General features: G+C 38.6%; 1 protein-coding gene across 3 annotated transcripts in view; it reads right to left on the bottom strand.

The window, feature by feature from the left end:
* NME7 (NME/NM23 family member 7) overlaps positions 1 to 16,947 on the bottom strand; it is an 84,355-nt gene that overhangs the window by 41,083 nt on the left and 26,325 nt on the right. For all 3 annotated transcript variants that reach the window (XM_015618635.2, XM_033517592.1, XM_033517594.1), the window contains exons 5-7: positions 14,795 to 14,845; positions 12,163 to 12,370; positions 8,732 to 8,837 (exon numbers count right to left, since the gene is read on the bottom strand). In XM_015618635.2, the coding sequence (XP_015474121.1) occupies positions 8,732 to 8,837; positions 12,163 to 12,370; positions 14,795 to 14,845 (365 nt within the window). The remainder of the gene's footprint in view (positions 1 to 8,731; positions 8,838 to 12,162; positions 12,371 to 14,794; positions 14,846 to 16,947) is intronic.

Raw genomic sequence — 16,947 nt, 5'->3', positions numbered from 1 at the left:
GTCATTTTTGCATCTGTGCTTTGGTACACCAAGGGAAATGACAGAGGGTCTCCTCAGTGACATACTCTGGACCAGCAAAGGAGAGGGGGACCTCAAAAGTCACCCAGGTTAGCGATGAGGAGGGGAAGAAAAGACCAGTGAATACAGACAGGAGAGAGAGGAGCCTGTGAGGAAACAATGAGAGAATATTGTTCATAGCAACAGAGTCCAGGATTTTTTATATTATATTTTATTTTATTATTTTTAATTTTCCATTATTCCTTATTTCTGACTAGGTACTGTATTAAAGGAGAACCTTGAGAAGTTTGAAGGGCAGCTTTACAGACATTTATGGAGAACTATGCCAACACTGCAGTACTGGTGAAAACCTTTACAGAAAATACTAACAGCTAAAGGAGCAAAGACAAAAGATATTACCATGGCCTTACTGGAAAATAGAAGTCAGGATAATGCTAGCACAAGAAAAATTATGCATGGAGATTGTAAATCTCAGGGGGCCTTGAAACCAAAATGACTGAGCATGTGACGTGGCTGAGAACAGGAACTGACAGATTCAAAGGGGGTGAAAGGTTCAAAGGCTTCATTCCAGCTGCAACTTTCTGAACTGCTATGAACAAGGCAAGACCACACATGTGAATGTCAGACAGGGCATTATAAGATGCAGAATGATGAAAATGCATAGGGGAAAAAAACGTATTCTGGGAATTCTTGCATGGAAACAGATGGAAAGAGTCACACTTAGCATTCAGAAACAAAGGCCCACAGAGAAATTCACAGCAAAGATCATGGCCAGACTACACAAAGTATCAGCAATTTGGCTGGGCAGTGTGAGCCATTGGAGAAGAGAATTTGAAGAAGAAAGCAATATTATGAAGAAAGGTCAATATCTGTGCAACAGTTATGCTGAACCCAGACTGACAGTTGTATATCTGAAAAAAAAAACCCAAAACACAGAAAAGCTTAGTTTTCTGTCTTTGTTCCTGTGTTAAAAGAAAGTTGGAAAAAAAAATATGCAGTTTGCTTTGCTCTTTCTTTCAAGATCTTCATTGCTTTGTATTCCTTTAGCACATCAACTCAGACTTGGGTTTTTTTTCAACTTCAGAAAATAATGGTCAATCATTCTGGCTAGTAGAATGTTTCTATGGCTATAATGGGTTTCATTTATTTTTGCTTATTTCTTAAGTGTGAACAAAATTAAATACAATATTTTAGCTGAGGCTGTACCACTGGATTATATTAGGTGCTCAGTATTGTAATTCAAACCATTCACAAGCTTAGAAACATTTCTTTCCTTTTTTTCTGGTTATCCCTGATGAAAACTGTGTGTGTGATTTCTCATTGATAGTTACAGTAATAGAGAGGAAGTGGTTAAAATTATTCCTTGGAATGTGCATTAACCCCTTATTAGAAACAATAACTTTAATCTACTATTTCACTGTCAATTAAATTAATTCTGGAAGTTAAAATCTTCATGAGATCCCCTACAATCTGGAATGTTCACCAACTCACTGTCCTAGAACAATAGTAAATACACTGTAAGCTCAGTAATTTATTTTGAACTTGGTAAAAGACTATCACATATTCCTACATTCTGTGCCTTGGCTGTTTTCAGGTTCAATATCTTGCCTTTCTCCTTATATTCTGATTTGAAAAGGGCAGTAAAAGAAGAGACTCCAACAGATTTACCTCTTGCTCCAAGGTACAGTGAGTTATATTAGTCATGGCCACATTTTTTCATTTTTCTAAAATGTTCCCAAAAATTTCTGGGTACTTTGGGTTCTATTACATCACCAAATATCAGGCCACTGATACACTACAAAGTTTTCCTTAATGATTACATTAAATCTTCTTTCGTCTCAATTAGTAAATATGCTTGTATTTTGTAAATATCTGCAAATATCTTAGCTTTATAGAAAGCTGTATATTCTTGTCCTACCCATCTCAGGTTAAATAAATTAAACCCATCAAGTTTTCATTGGCTAAATCTCTTATTCTTTTTGCTATCTTTTTCTGTTATTTTCAAAAAAGAATGCACAGAAATTGCACATGATACACAAGTTGGATTCTCATGAACATTGATCAGAACTAGTGGGTACACAGTGAGCATGGATTGTGCCTGTTTCATCACTATACCAACCATTTCTCTACAAACTTTTCACTGATACCCTGCCAGTTCTTCTCTATTTTATATCTGTGCATTTATTTTCCCTTCTCCACTGTAGTGCTATGCAGTTTATATTCAGTTTCATCATCTTCACATCACATCATTTCTGCAATTCATCTGGAATGTTCTGAATTCTAATCACATCTTTCAAAATTTCAGTAGGCACTTGGTACCATGTGTGAACATTGCAAGCATGCTCTGTCCTCACCCATCCAAGCCTTTAATGACAATATTGACAAGCCCCAGGATGCCTGACAAGACTTCATTTGTAAAGCTCTTTTAATTTGACGTGCTCATGTCCAGTCCAACATTCAGGGAAACACTTACAGCTGTGTGGATGCCTATGCTGTAAAGATCTAAATATACAAATTACTCCACTAAAGGAAAATTCTGGTTTCCTAATAGCAAAGAACTTTCATAAAGGCATTCATAACCAAGTGAATCAGGCTGTCTTACATTTTTCTACCTTCCTTTAGAGAAAGTATACTTGGAGAATTCAGAGATCAATATAGCATATTTTCCTTCACAAAAGACATGCTGGTAAACGTCCATCAACCACTGAGTGATTTCAATGAAATTATACACTCCTGATTCATCAGTTTCCTTGGTATGAAAGAAGTTTCACTATCTTGAAATTCCCTGGTCCACTCTTAGAGTTGACTTTTCTTTAATCCTTTACAAGTAAAAATCCCAAAATGTAGTAGTAAAGACTCATTTCTAATGTATTTTTTTTTTTACATTAATACCATTGTTCCTGCAGAGAGATGATTCCCAGCAATATGGACACCACCAATACAAGTCTACTGAACACAGCAGCAAATACCTTCTTTCTAGTTGGAGGATACTTATGAGCTTCAGCAAGGATTGGTTGTGCCATTTGATCTGTTTGTTTCTCTGAAGTGTATCTTCTTCTCTTCCTTCCTGTCTCAAACTGTCAGCAAGGATTTTCAAATTCAGTTCACCTCCTCCCACACCCAAATCTATTCAAATGTAAAATATTATTTTTCATACTTCAAAAAAATAGATGTCATTTCCCCACTAGCCATTGAAATCCAGAATCAGTCTAGCTGGGAAACCAATGCCAAGGTGCTAAAACTTTAGGCAGAAATAAACGAGAAACACTATGGGCTCGGTTTCAAAACCAAACATCCCAGGCAAGGAATATCCATCATTACAACTACAGCAAAGAATTAAAAACACAGATGGAAGCGTATGGATGACTGATCTCATGAAAGCTAAATTTTATTCTAAAAAAATGGTGATGAAGTGCCAAAGTAGGTTGTTTTCATTTTAATCACTTTTTCCTAGCTTCTCTAAAGAGAAAAAACCCAACCAACCAAAAAAAACCCCGCATCACTAGACACCACCAAATGCTTCAACACCCTATATATTATATATATTCAAGGAAAACATAAGAAACAAACTGCATTTCATTTGCCATAAGTACGTCTCCTCCCTGGGCAAATCTGTCTGCAAAAGAATGCCTGCAGCTGAAAGCACAGTGTTTTACTAGTTAGTCCTCACATGACTGCAGCACTAAGATTGCCATACTGCATGTGGGAACACCCTGAGGTCACATCTCGAACCATCCACTCTGAAGTATCTGCGAAGATTTGTGTTCGTTCCACAATTATTTTTTTTTCACTTCCAGACTCTTATCTGCAAATTATTCCTTCCAGACTTCAAACTGTTAAGTGCACTGATGTCCCCTGGCACTCTCTGTCTTGCAGACAAAATCCAAAGAAAGGTTCTGCTTACAATGAGGTAAACTCCACAGCATTTGCACTTCACCTTTCTATTACTTACACACTTATCACAGACAGATTAACTTTCAGATTTCTTCTAAGAAAATTGCACTCATTTTTTCTCAAGCCAGTTTTCTGAAAACCCTGTTCTAATTTTAGGTCTGTGAAAAAAAATAAAAATACTTAATTACTCAGGCTTATGCCTAAAAGGGTAAAAAAAAGGAAACCATTTCCAGAGTTTTCATATCTAAAGAATACAAATTGTCTTGAGAAAAAACTATGAAATAGATAAGTAGTGCTGAGAGTGATAATAGATTTGTATCTCTACTATACCATTCTCTTTTTTTTTCCAGCTTATTCAACTTCCTAACTACAGGCATGTAAGCACACTTAGCATTCTAGTGAGGTGAACTGGACATTTACATAGTGATGCCTTCTCTCTTTCAAAGAGCAGCAAGTGTATTGTGTGTCAGGACAGTTCAGTTGTCTACAGTCAGATAATTCACTACAATGTTGGATTCCCACACTACACAGTCCTCTCCACACTCTCTCTTATACAGGAAATTCACTTGAGATTCTACAGAAGTAAACCTTGTTTCTGTACCTGCCTGAGACTGAACTACCATCCTTGGTACTCTTTTTGTCACATTCAGGTTTGTCTTTGGAGCTACAAACTACTTTCTCAATTGGAATTTTTCTGCAGATATTTATTTTTACATAAAGAAGGAAGTATGATTCTTATGATTTCCTGTGCAACATTTCGTTAATCAGTGTAAAGTTCTGCAACTTTCTAAAGCTATCCACTAGCTAGTAAGTTAATAGAAGAGCTCTGTAAATTTTATCATCCACTCAGAAAAGGTCTAAAACCACGTTTCCACACAATATCTTTTCCACTTGGCAAGAAGGTATTCCTGCACCTTTTATTTTTTATGAGATTTAAATTTTGTTCAGTTGAATACTGTGGAAGACAGCACTGTTTTTTTGGGTTTTTTTTTAATTAAGAGGAAAAAGGATTTAACTTACCGAAATGCTAGAACAAAATCTCAAGCTTAACACATACATAGGAGAGCAAACCTGTCTGGGTAGTTAGTAGTAGTAGTACTAGGTAGTAGTCTCATGCCTGGGACCTCTCAAAACCATAGAGGCTTCCTTGCCTCTAGGCAGACCTTTCAGTTTGCACACTGCACACTTCTGACCTCAGTCTTTAAACCTTGATCATTGCTATTTTAAAATTTTCCCCCTGCTAATTTTTCCAAGGAAAAAGCTAAAGGCCACATCAAAGAAACTTTACAGCAGTCATGAAATACCCAAGTCTACTTCCTACAGCAAACATGACTAAACACTGTTACACATAAAAATATTAAAAGTTAATCCCACCCAGTGATCTATGAGGTGCTATTTCTGCTCACAAAACAGTCGAATCATAGCTGTCCTAAGGGCATTAAACTGATATTTATCCATTCTGGTGAATTTACAAGTTTGGCTTCTGAGCACTAGTGCTAATACCTCCAGATCTACTAACACCAGGGGACTTACAAAAAGAGAATGTCTAAGTGATTGCAGCTATGATCTTGCATCTCAAGTATCAGAACCACAAGAAGCAGGAAGATTACAGAACACAGACCCACACTAAAAATTTCAAATTATTAAACAACTTGAACATACAATCCTAGAGCTGTGCTTACTAGTTACCACACTCCTTGACTGAAAACTGGTCTCAGGAGAAGAGGAGGAAACTGAAAGACACTGAGCAGTGTAGCAGATTCTAGAGGGGACAAACCACATCATGCCTCCCTGATGCAACCCAGGTCAGAATAAATTTTCTTGGAGTAGCATCAAGTTGGTTTTGCATTCTTCTAGCTCTCAGTGAAGAGGAATTGGACAACTCTTGCAAAGCCTCTTCAGAGTTAAAATACAACCACCTCACTGCTGCCAGCCAGAGCTCTCCATATCCACTGTGAGCAGCTACCAGTGGGCTAAAGCTATCTAGTCCACAGCTCTGGCCTACACTGCCTTCCATGGCATAACCATTTCTGATCCTCCACAGAAGATGTCATGCTGACACCAGACTGGCAAAATAGCCATGGCCTTACTTCTTAGCTATGGCCTTACTTCTTTAAGAGACATGCATGGCACACGTTCCTAGAGGGCCAGTGATGCCATCACTCCAGCATTACCAGCACTCTTGACAGCTGAGGTTAAACTTCACCTTAGTCCTGTAACACCCTTTATCAGGCCTCAGGGTTCCCCTGCAGCCCGGCAGACATGCTGACACTCCAGTTTACAGGAATTCTCAGGTGCCTGGGCACTGCACCAGGTCCTGCTGTGCTTGGCTGGGCTGTGCTGCTGCGGCTGCCTAGTACCAGACACTTCTGTATGTCCATCAGGAGAGAGGCAGCAAGGCCACAGATAAAACCAACACTGATTTTTCTCTACTTTATCACTGGATAGGAACCAGCTGTGGCAATCAAAGTAACTTCCTAAGAGAGTATTCTGCCCAAGGATTAACCAGTATAAACTAGAGATTACATGCAGCCTTTTGTCAGCAAGTTAAGCTCACCAAAAAACACCCTAGTTTACAGTTGCAATTAAAGAAAATCATCTTCCAGGACAGAAAACCAGGAAGATTTTTCCTTCTAAGAATCAGCTATGCAACAGACTCTGGAGGGAAAAAAAAAAAACCTCTAGGGAAAAGGGCCAGAAAGCAAAATTCATTAATTCAGTCAAATGTCTCTACAGAAATAAAGACTAAATCTCCATATCAACTCAAGTACGTAAGTGAAACTTCATGTAATTGTAAATATGTAATGAGTAGCTTATATTCATGGTAATTAGACAATCAAGTTCAAAGCCTCAGCAGTGCATAGGAAATTGCAAAAAGGTTTATTTTTAGATACTCAATACTGAAAATTTGTAGAGCACAAATCAAAACTCCAGCGCAAAAGAGACTCTGCTGCTCTGACCCACGTGATTTTCTCTCCATGCCCCTGGCTTTGCCAAACCACCTTTTCCCACTGCAAGCCACAAAGGATTTCCTTTCCTCTCCAGCTGCTGTGCTTCCACTTACCTGATTGATTCTGTGTGCTGCTTTTGCTTTACCTATTAAACTGTCCTTATCTTAACCCATGAGTTTCCTCACTTTTACTCCTCTGATTCTCTCCCTGATCACAAAGAAGTGGGCAAGTGGCTGTATGGGGTTTGGTTGCCAGCTGCAGTTAAACCACAACAAAGTGTTGTCACACAAGGTACACTTTTGGTCTTGCAAATGTTAGTTGCTTTTTGGCAGCTGTCCTCTGACTTTCCAGCTCTCTGTGGTGTGCAAAAAAGGACTATATAGGGGACATTCAGACCAGCACTCACACCGCAAAGCTGGATGCGCACATACATTTTTTGTTTACCTACATCCATATCTCCTCTCTTCACCACTCTCACCCTCCCAGAGGGATGTGCAAATAGGGTCACAATTTGTTTTCTGGCAACTCAGGAAAATTCAGAGAAGTTAAAGGAAAAAAAACAGGAACAGACAGGACACTATGAAATTTACAGAGATGAGAAAGATTAAAAATAGGAAGAGAAAACCTGAGCTCACTAAGATAAGAGTCTGTGCCTCTATATGTAATAGAAATTTTATCTTAAGTCTAAAAAAACTGTCCAAGCCATCCACTTTGCTATTTTTACACTCAAATGAAGGACCCTAACAATCCTGCCACAGAAAAGTTTGTCCTCTGCAAACATGTAGCTAGGTAAAATCATAGTCCCAGCTGCTGCCTATATTTCTGTAAAAGGAACATCGTTGTGTCTTTGCTGCATGGCAGACTTATCGGTGGCAGATACCATGCAAGGTCTGGAAGAGATAACAGACACATTATCAGTAGCAACTACGAAACTCCTTCTTGTGAAAACATTTTTTTTTTATTTCAGCAAGCTCTCCAGACATCCCACTTGAGGTGTGAAGGGCCTGGAAATTGCTCCAGCCACTTCTGCTATTTCCATTTAAGCTATCCACAAAGAAGTGATTAAAACGTTGCAGTGCGCTCTGCAACTTACTAAGAAAAAACTCTATGCTCTCACATGGTGATATTTATTCCACATTTAAAAATACTGTCTCAGTGCCTGAGTCAAAGTATTTTACTGCACTCACTGCTCCTACTCATGCTCCTGGATCTAAGTACAGGACACACAAGTGAGGTTATTTTTGTACAGTAACAGTAGAGCATTAAACATTTCCAACACTCATATGGCAAACTCCCAGCACAGAAAACATCACAGAATCCACCAAATGCTTTAGGTCTTTGGTTCACTTTCATAAACAAGCCTTTCCTACTTTCCATCCCCACCGCTTTCAGCAGAACAAGATTTGTAACAGCACAAATCTCCCTTTGTGAGTTGTTTTAATCTGATGTGCTACTGCCTGAGTGGAGGGCCCTGGATCATGGCCAAGTGTCCTGCTTTCACTCTCTTGGGGGGACGCTAACCTCCAGCAGGTGACTGCACTGGGAAGGAGCAAGGATATGGGAAGCTGTCACAGCAAGATACATCAAATCTCATCCAGGTTTTAAATCCTTCTCTTTTTCTCCTCTCCCTTCTTATTCTGAAGTGAACAAGTATTTGCATGGAAAGCTCATGACCCACTCACTCTCCATGGAAATGAGCTGCAGAAATACTAAATGTGTGTAAAAGGCAATATATCTGCAAGTTTTGCATTACTGTGAAATACACCCTATGCTCCCTACATCCTCCCAAAAAGAGGGCACAAAAAGAGGAATGATTGTGGATACAATGGACACACACTGCTTTCTCGTCTGCTATCTGCATTGCTTACCTTCATTAACAGCATGAGGCTTAATAATGCAACAAGTACAGTTTGTGAATTTTGCACTGCTGACTGGTCCACGACCTCCACTGGAGGGAAAGAACAACTCCAGCTCCTGAAAACAATTGTAATTAAACACATTTTAGATTGATCTAGCTGCACACATCAGCTTCTATCGTAAGTAACAACATCTGAAGTATCCATAATCACAGAAGATAAATCTTTAGTGCAGACTTTTTTTTTTCTACAGATACTTCTTCCCTGAAATGTTATCTGAAATGTATCTTTTCCTCTCTGGCACCATTGCTACAATCATAAAAACAGGATTGGAGTATTTCTTGCAATGTTTTCCTTTCCAGTTCTGCAGTGCAATCTGTTCACACTCGGAGCACTCAAAATGCTGATGCAACAATCATTTGGTAGAGGTGTTCCCAGTTTTACCAAGCTCTCTCTTTCTCTTTCCTAGTATCTTTCCAAATCCACTCCCTTATACACATTTTTTTTTCCTTTATCTCAAATCATCTTTTCCACTGTATAAGCAAAAATATAACTACTATCCATTTCTCATGTTTTCTTTCCATATACAAAACTGACCTCCTTCCAAATTGCTTACATTTTTTTCCTTTCACCTTAAACAATTTAACTTTGTCTAAAATTGCTGAGTCACTTCTCATGCCATATTGGCCCTATAATTTTTTTAAAAGTCTTACTGAATTGAAGTTGATGAATTCAATTTGATTGAGCTTTGATTTCCCAGATAAATCAAAGGAACTTTTTTGCCTTCAATCTCTTTCTTCCCACCATCACTATTTAGGTATCAGGTATCTTGGGTCTTAGGCCATACTGGGGTGAACCTGGCAGTCAGGTTTCTTTCCTTGGTGATATTTTTACTCTGTTCACTGCCAGCTTCACATTTTTCCATACCATTTATTCACGTATGTTACACAATCTGCCAATTCACAAACGTGCAAAACACAGGTTCCATTTCATAGCTATTAGTCAAATTCAGTAAGAGAATTGATAACATTTCTATTTAAAAGAAAAAATTACATGCAAGAAATACTGCTAACAAATGTATTTGATTTTTTCCCTGTATAACAGTAGCAGTGCTAAAGGCCATTTCCAGGAATTGTCTTCCTTAATTTACCAGCTCAACTTAAATGGAATAGATTCACATTTAGCTCATGGCACTTCAACAATTTCTGTAATCCTTTCCTTAAGAATTACACAATTCAAACTTGTCCTGGTTTGGATCTTGGACAATGGATCCTGGATGACGAATCTTTCAAGAGAAGGAAAAAGGGCCTTTGTTTTTCTGCTGGCAAATAATCCACATTTTAAGTGGGCACATCTGAGACAATAGGGTTCACTCCTTACATCCTTCTACTGATAAAATGCTGCATGATTCAAGGAACTTGTCCCACTCTGTTAATTGCTATTTACTCTAAAAGAAGCAGAAAAAGGCAGTAAAATATGTATAACATTTAACACTTATTTTTATCCATTAAAATTCATAAAATAAAATGAACTCAATAGTACCAAAGGACTGGCATAATGAAAGGCCAAACTATAATCTTGTGGAGCCTTTAAAAACAACAAAAAAAATTTCCTTACCTTTTATTCGTGATCTAAAGAAATTACAAAATTTGGCCTGCAGAGAGACAGTAGCTTAGAGTGTATCAGAGACATTCTTTCACTTGTCATTTAGCCATCAAAAGAATAATGCAGCTTTCTACTCTAAGTGTTCAGCTTACAATACGTTCATTAAATGTGGTTGAGACCTCAGTTTTCTGTCAGGAGAGTTCATTTAGGTCCCTTTATCTTTTATTTCTTTCTTTTCAGCAAATCTGCAGGCACAGCCAGCTAGTTTCCATAGCAACTGCTATACAGCCATATGATACTAGGCCTACTAAATTAATAAAGGCATAGGGGCACTAAATTCACAATTTTGCTTGATTTATTAAAGATAGGTATCAGTAACACCACAAAGATGCACACACCTACAGATGTTCAGCAAAATAATCCCAGTGTCATAAAAATGCTGCAGATGAACGGGGCCTTCAGACAGCATTTCAAAAATAATGAAATTCAACAAGAACAACAAACTAAAACCTAAGCACACACTTATGCATCTAACCAAGAATTTATGCTAATAGATACTCTTTCCTACATTCTCAGTTCATAAGCTGGCACAGTTGTCATGGTAGTACAGAGGAAAAGAGAATTTTTCACCTTTATATTTGAAGTCTTCTAAATATTTAACCAGAACTCCAAAGACTTTTCTGGCTTTAACTCTGCTTCATCAGAAAAGATCACTTTTATCCAAACTCTGAGTCTGTAACATGTTTATCAAGGCAGCAGAAAAAGTACTTTATGCCCAACATCTGATTTCTTGCCAAAATCCAAGGCACAGGGAGAGGATCCAGCAGCTCAGGCAGAGTGCAGAGCAGCAAGGTGAGTGCTTGGCCAACAGAAAACCACCCTGTGCTTTGCAGTCAGCCTGCTGTAGCTCACAGCCTAACAGTACCAGACAGGGAGGCTGCCCAACTCTGCCCTCACCACCAGGGTATGATCTCTGGGCACATTTTCTAGCATACACTACTTGGCAGTTTATGAGATATTCTGAGGCAAGTCTCTCTCCAGCTGTGCTACTGCAGCTGTTCCAATTTAAACAGACAGAAGACTAGAATCAAGGAAGCAACAATGGGTATCTTTCCCCACCTAAAGTGGTCCACAGCTCAGACACCACAGCGACACATCAATCAACCATGAGATAAACTTTATTCTTGCCATCATTTATTAGCATATCTATCCCACAACAATGCACACAAAAGTCACCATAATTCTATGGAAATGGTAATATCTATTACCCAGCCCCAGGGCTTTTTCTTAGCACTGAGAAAAGAAACACTGCAAACAAAGGAAAACACAACTAAACTCCTCAAAGCCATGTCCACTGTGTTACCTCTCAAAGCACAAAGCACTACAAAGTGGCCTGGTTTTTAATTTTTCATTCTGAATAATAACAGCAAAGTAGGCTGCAAGCAGAACACTAGTGAGAACTGTGAAGGAGAACAGATACGTGAAACACAAGAGAGCACAAAAGGATTTAATTGTTTAATCCCTTTCTTTTTATGACCGACACTGGTAGACTATAGGTAGATTATACAGACTATGCAATTAACTCACTGTTTGTGATGTACAGGAGACATTAAAAATGACCAGGCATGCTCTCCTGATCAAAGCACCCAAGATTCACCCTTGTGATAAACAAGATTTCTGTTTTCAGGCAGTTTGTTCTTCCATGTTAAAAAGGAGCCATGAAAAATATGTAAACTAGTTCCAAATTCAAGTGTGGAAACAAAGGAGAAATTCTTAATCCGGTTGTTAGCAGATAAAAGTAAAAATAAACCTCAGTCAAGAAAGAGTCAAAATCTTACTTTAGCAGCTGAAGCAACTGAATCTGGGCCATGAGCTGCATCTCTGAGGCCAATATGTCCAAAGCTTTCTGAGATGCTGTCCAGTGTATCGCTCTCAGTCGCTGTAGGGTTTGCTGGCCCCACCATTGCTCTCCACTTACTCACTGCATCATCTCCTAAGAGCTCCATAGCCAGGATGGGGCCACTCATTATTAACTGGAGAAGCTCACTGCAAAATGGAAACAGCACATGGTGACCCATGTTACAAATTAAAACCAACAAAAACATGATCCAGTGGAGATGCTCAGAACTCAACTTGGCAAGACCTCGAGCACCCTGATCTAACTTTCACATTGACTCTGGTTGGAGGAAGAGGTTAGAGAGAGAGAACGTCATGTGCAGACATTCCCTTATTATGGTTGCAGAAAAAAAACAACACATACATAATCCAAACTCACTCAAACTACTCTGTAAAGTCTTAGATTTCAAAAGAATTTTTAAAGGATCAGTACTGGTGTCCTGGTAACAGTGAAAGAGAGACTCTGGTAATGACTTGTCTGACAGGAATGATTCCTAAGTTTTCCCATTCTGCACAGCATTTCAAAGCTCTCATGTGAGCATCTCTCACATGAGACCTGGATGTGTACCCTACTGACAAGAACATCAGCACTGCTTTCAAGCTAAATTTTCCACTGCCCCACAGATCTCTCCCATGGATTTTGCCCAGCCAAAGTCCAAAGTGGGAGAGAAGGGAAAGAATTGAAAAGTTTGTATGGGATAAAGGACTTACTCACAAAGTGAGTTACTACATCTTGGCATAACTCAAGTGACTTTAATGGGATGAATCCAAGTAAGGAGAAGAGGCTGTCAGGATCAGCCTGCCTCATGTCCTGACCACCTCACAACAGCAAACAACCACCCAAAATTGCTAGCCCAAACATTCAATTTAAAAACTAAAGAAAACGCCATAACTATATTTCAGTATCTTCAGAAAACATGCATACCAATAAGCCTGTCTTTCCCCTGTTTAGTCTGGACAGAACCAACAAAGAATAACATGGACTATGGTTTTTGTACTATTTTGTTTAAAAGAAGAGCTTTACACAACTATAACTGTGGATGTACACGCTTTTCCAACTACCTTCTTCCTAATGATCACTAGTCAAGAAGAGAAGAGAAATCCTAGTAGTTTTTGAAAAAGAAACACTATTAAAACTACAAAAAGCTACATAAACAACACAATAAAAAGCTACTGGAAGTCAGGTTCTGTTGGTCATAGTCAACATGTTTAGGACATTTAAATAGTACACATACATACACCCAAGAAATAAGTAATTTCTACCACATTATTTGCAGATTAATCCTTGAATATTCTCTTTTTTAAAAACTCTTTAATGTGAAAACCATTCTTTTCCAAGCAATAGGATTATTATTTTTCCTTATTATTCACTAGACTTACATTGACTAGTGAACTTTCAAACTAAATCTGAATTTAAAGACAAGATACAACATCAAATATAAATGACTTGTAGATTTCACACTTTACTGCCTTGAAGTTTCTTGTTTCTATTTGATTTGGAATGCTGTAGAGTTATTTATTTCTAATGCAGAGAAAAATCCTATACAGAAGATGTAGCCAATAGGGCTGTAGGATGGGAGACAGGCACATCACAGTGGACAAAGGCTACAGTTCCTCAGACAATTACCATTAGTATAGGTACACATCTGTGAAATTACACTGCAGGCAAAATTCTTGATTATTTATCAACATATTCAAGCAGACTTACTCAGCAAAGAAAAGACAATTTGAAATCATCCATTCTCTGACCTCCAACATGGTCAGACATAGCCTGGGGCCATGTCTCTCTGAAAGGCTTGAGTTTGGACCCACAACAAAATCAGCTGCTCTTGCTGGAGAGCAGCTGGCAATGCTAATTCTCAAGCACTTCGTGAAAGTGCTGAAACCAGGTCTTTCAACCACACCAGCGCAAACCCAGGCACCAACATGCCTGAAAAACACAAGGCACCTTCTTCCTAAAAGAGGCAGAATGCCCAATGGAGAGGGAGGAAAAGGAAGTTGCTGGCACTTTCAGGGGAATCAGAAACAACTCAATCTCTGGGTGATAAGCATCCAGCTAGTCAGTTATGGAAAGATTAAGGTTTCTTACATTAGGTGAAGCAGTCTAGCATCATGGAAGTTTGACAGTTCTCCAAGGGTAGCAGTACAGTAAAAACCGCCCCATGCACTATCCTTTCAGTTATTTATGATTTGGGGTACTTATTACCAAATCAATTCCTCCAACAAAGTGTTCCCCCTAATTCTCATTATCTGTAAGCCCCACCCTGATCCTGAAGATATCCCTTCTCTTGGCTGTGAAGTTTTGCCCTATTAGAAGCATTTTCACTTCTGAGAGACAAAAGACATTCCCCTGATACCACCGGGTTGTAAAAAGTTTGAGTTAAAACCCTGAATAGCTGAAATAAGGATCTCTCCCTGGAGGAAGAAGAAAAGGTGCATGCTTTGCAAAGGGCTCCACTCAACTAAGACAAGCTCTGATTTTCCCATGGTCCTGTAGAATCAAATATGGTAAATGAATTTCATGCATTCAATAAATAAGCTTAATACACATCAAGCTGAAATTTATATACCTACTGATAATAAGGTTTTGCTCGATGATCAGCATAGAAATCAGCTGCTTCTTTTCTGGAAAAGTAAAAAGACATAGATATAGCTATATATATATATATGTAGATATATATAAATATATATCTATATAAACCCCCCTGAAAACCACAATTATCATTCATTCAAATATCATTCATAAACATGTTTCTACAGGCAATGTCTTCCTAAGCTGGACAACTTGTTGGGTGTTCATGTCCAATAACAGGAACTACATTTAAATTTCTGTCATATTTTGTGTGGCTACCAGTATAGCTGACAACTCCTTATGTTCCTGCTCTGAGAAGGAGAGCCCATTTCACTAAAGCCCATTTCAGGGTCACTGATGGTCCCACATTCTCAGGCTGAGAAATAAATGCAGAAGAATCACCTTCTTGCCAAGGCATTTGCTGTTACGTTGCGTTCATCATTCATCAGTTTGAGTGGGGATTTTGGTTAATTTTAAGTTTGGTTTTAAAGCACAAACAATTTATCTGCTCCACTGGAACACTTTATCAAGGTTAGTGTTTGATTAAACTGGTGCACAACAAAATACTGCATAATCTGGTTTCCACTCAGTGTCCTCAAATCTTACAAGTTGCATAGGCAGCACAATGCCCTCCATATTAAAACTGGGTTTCTTCCACACTTTCACACTTCAAAACTCAGTTTGGTCTTGCATGTCTCCTCAGGGAACACAGCAGTGACTACATACAGTTTTCTTCCAAAGCAATGGGGTTTCTGCAGTGAGGGGGTCTCCTTACACTGCCAGGCAAATAAAGGCTACCAGGCATACCCAGCCTGTCTGCAGCACAGCTGTTACTCGGCCCTTCCTCAGGTGCTGGAAGCAAAGATGTCCTTTTCAGACAGGGTGGTGGCCCTTCCCAAGCTCTGCATTGCCACAGCCACACTCTACCAGCACTGGGCTCAGCTACCCAGCTACCCAAATTTTGGGGACCACCACAATGCAGAGCTACCAACCATCCACTGATGGACATACTATTTTGTGGCTTTTCACCCCACCAGCCTGACACCAGCCAACCTATTCTCTTCCCTGTCTTTTTCCCCAGCTGCTTCTCTTTTACTGTTTCTCTGTTTTACTCTTGCTTACTGAATTGCTTTTTCTGCATGGCAACAGCTAGAAAAATCCATGGAATTTTTCATCTCTAAACCTGCTATTCTGCAGCTTCAGAATTCCTGTTGAGAACACAGACTCAGTATTTGCTTGCTCCAAATCCTGGTGTATGCCACTTATTAAAGCTGGAATTTTTAGAGAAGGACAAGCTCTTCAAGAGGATTGACAGGTGAAATAAAGCAATATTCCTAACCTCTGCTCTGGGTACAAAGTTCATAATCAAAGCAGTGCTGCAGGGTGACTAAGAAATTCCAAATTGGAAAGTAGTTTTTACCTGCAGCACAGACTGATTTTTTCTGGTCTTCATGAGTTTGCTCATTTTGAGCAGCCCTCTTTACTGACATAAATTGCCTGCATATTTTTCAAATAACAGATTCCAAGTATGAACAAAGGCATAGTTCTGTCATCTGAAATGGAACTTTTGATGCCTCTCTCCCATTTGTAGTCCAGACTTAAACCAAATATTGCCAGAGGAAAGAAATAACATCAAGAAGAACCTAAGAAGAATTTAATTTTCTTAACATTTATCAGTGTTTGAACAATTACATTTTTATCCAGCTTTTTTATCAAAATTACCTGAATAATTCCTGGTTTGTTGCTTTTAGTTCAGTATAAATATGAGCCATTCAAAATCCAAAATATTTTTATCAACCATACAGTAAATCTGCCTCCCTTCCATTGCAAACTAAGGCAGAAGCATGATGTAAAAATGCTAGACACAGGAGCTCTTGCAAGCTTATGCTTCAAGACTACACTCTGCAAAACATTTGCCTACAATTCATTATTTCACCAGAAAATTCTCTTCTGAAATTAATCCACCAAATAATTTTGGAAAGCAAATATGAAAGGGTATGTGAAGAGATTAAGTATTACCAATTCTGATTTCTAGGAAGTATTTGAGAGGTCTGCTTCTGAAACAAATTGAGCTCTACTACTCAGTTAACAATTCCCACTGAAATATCAAAGTGCAGTTGTGTTGTATAACTTAGTTCCTTTTTAATTTCATTAT

This window comes from Parus major, chromosome 1, assembly GCF_001522545.3.
Source record: "Parus major isolate Abel chromosome 1, Parus_major1.1, whole genome shotgun sequence".
Lineage (NCBI taxonomy): Eukaryota > Metazoa > Chordata > Aves > Passeriformes > Paridae > Parus > Parus major.
This window is presented reverse-complemented; position numbering and strand designations above follow the sequence as displayed.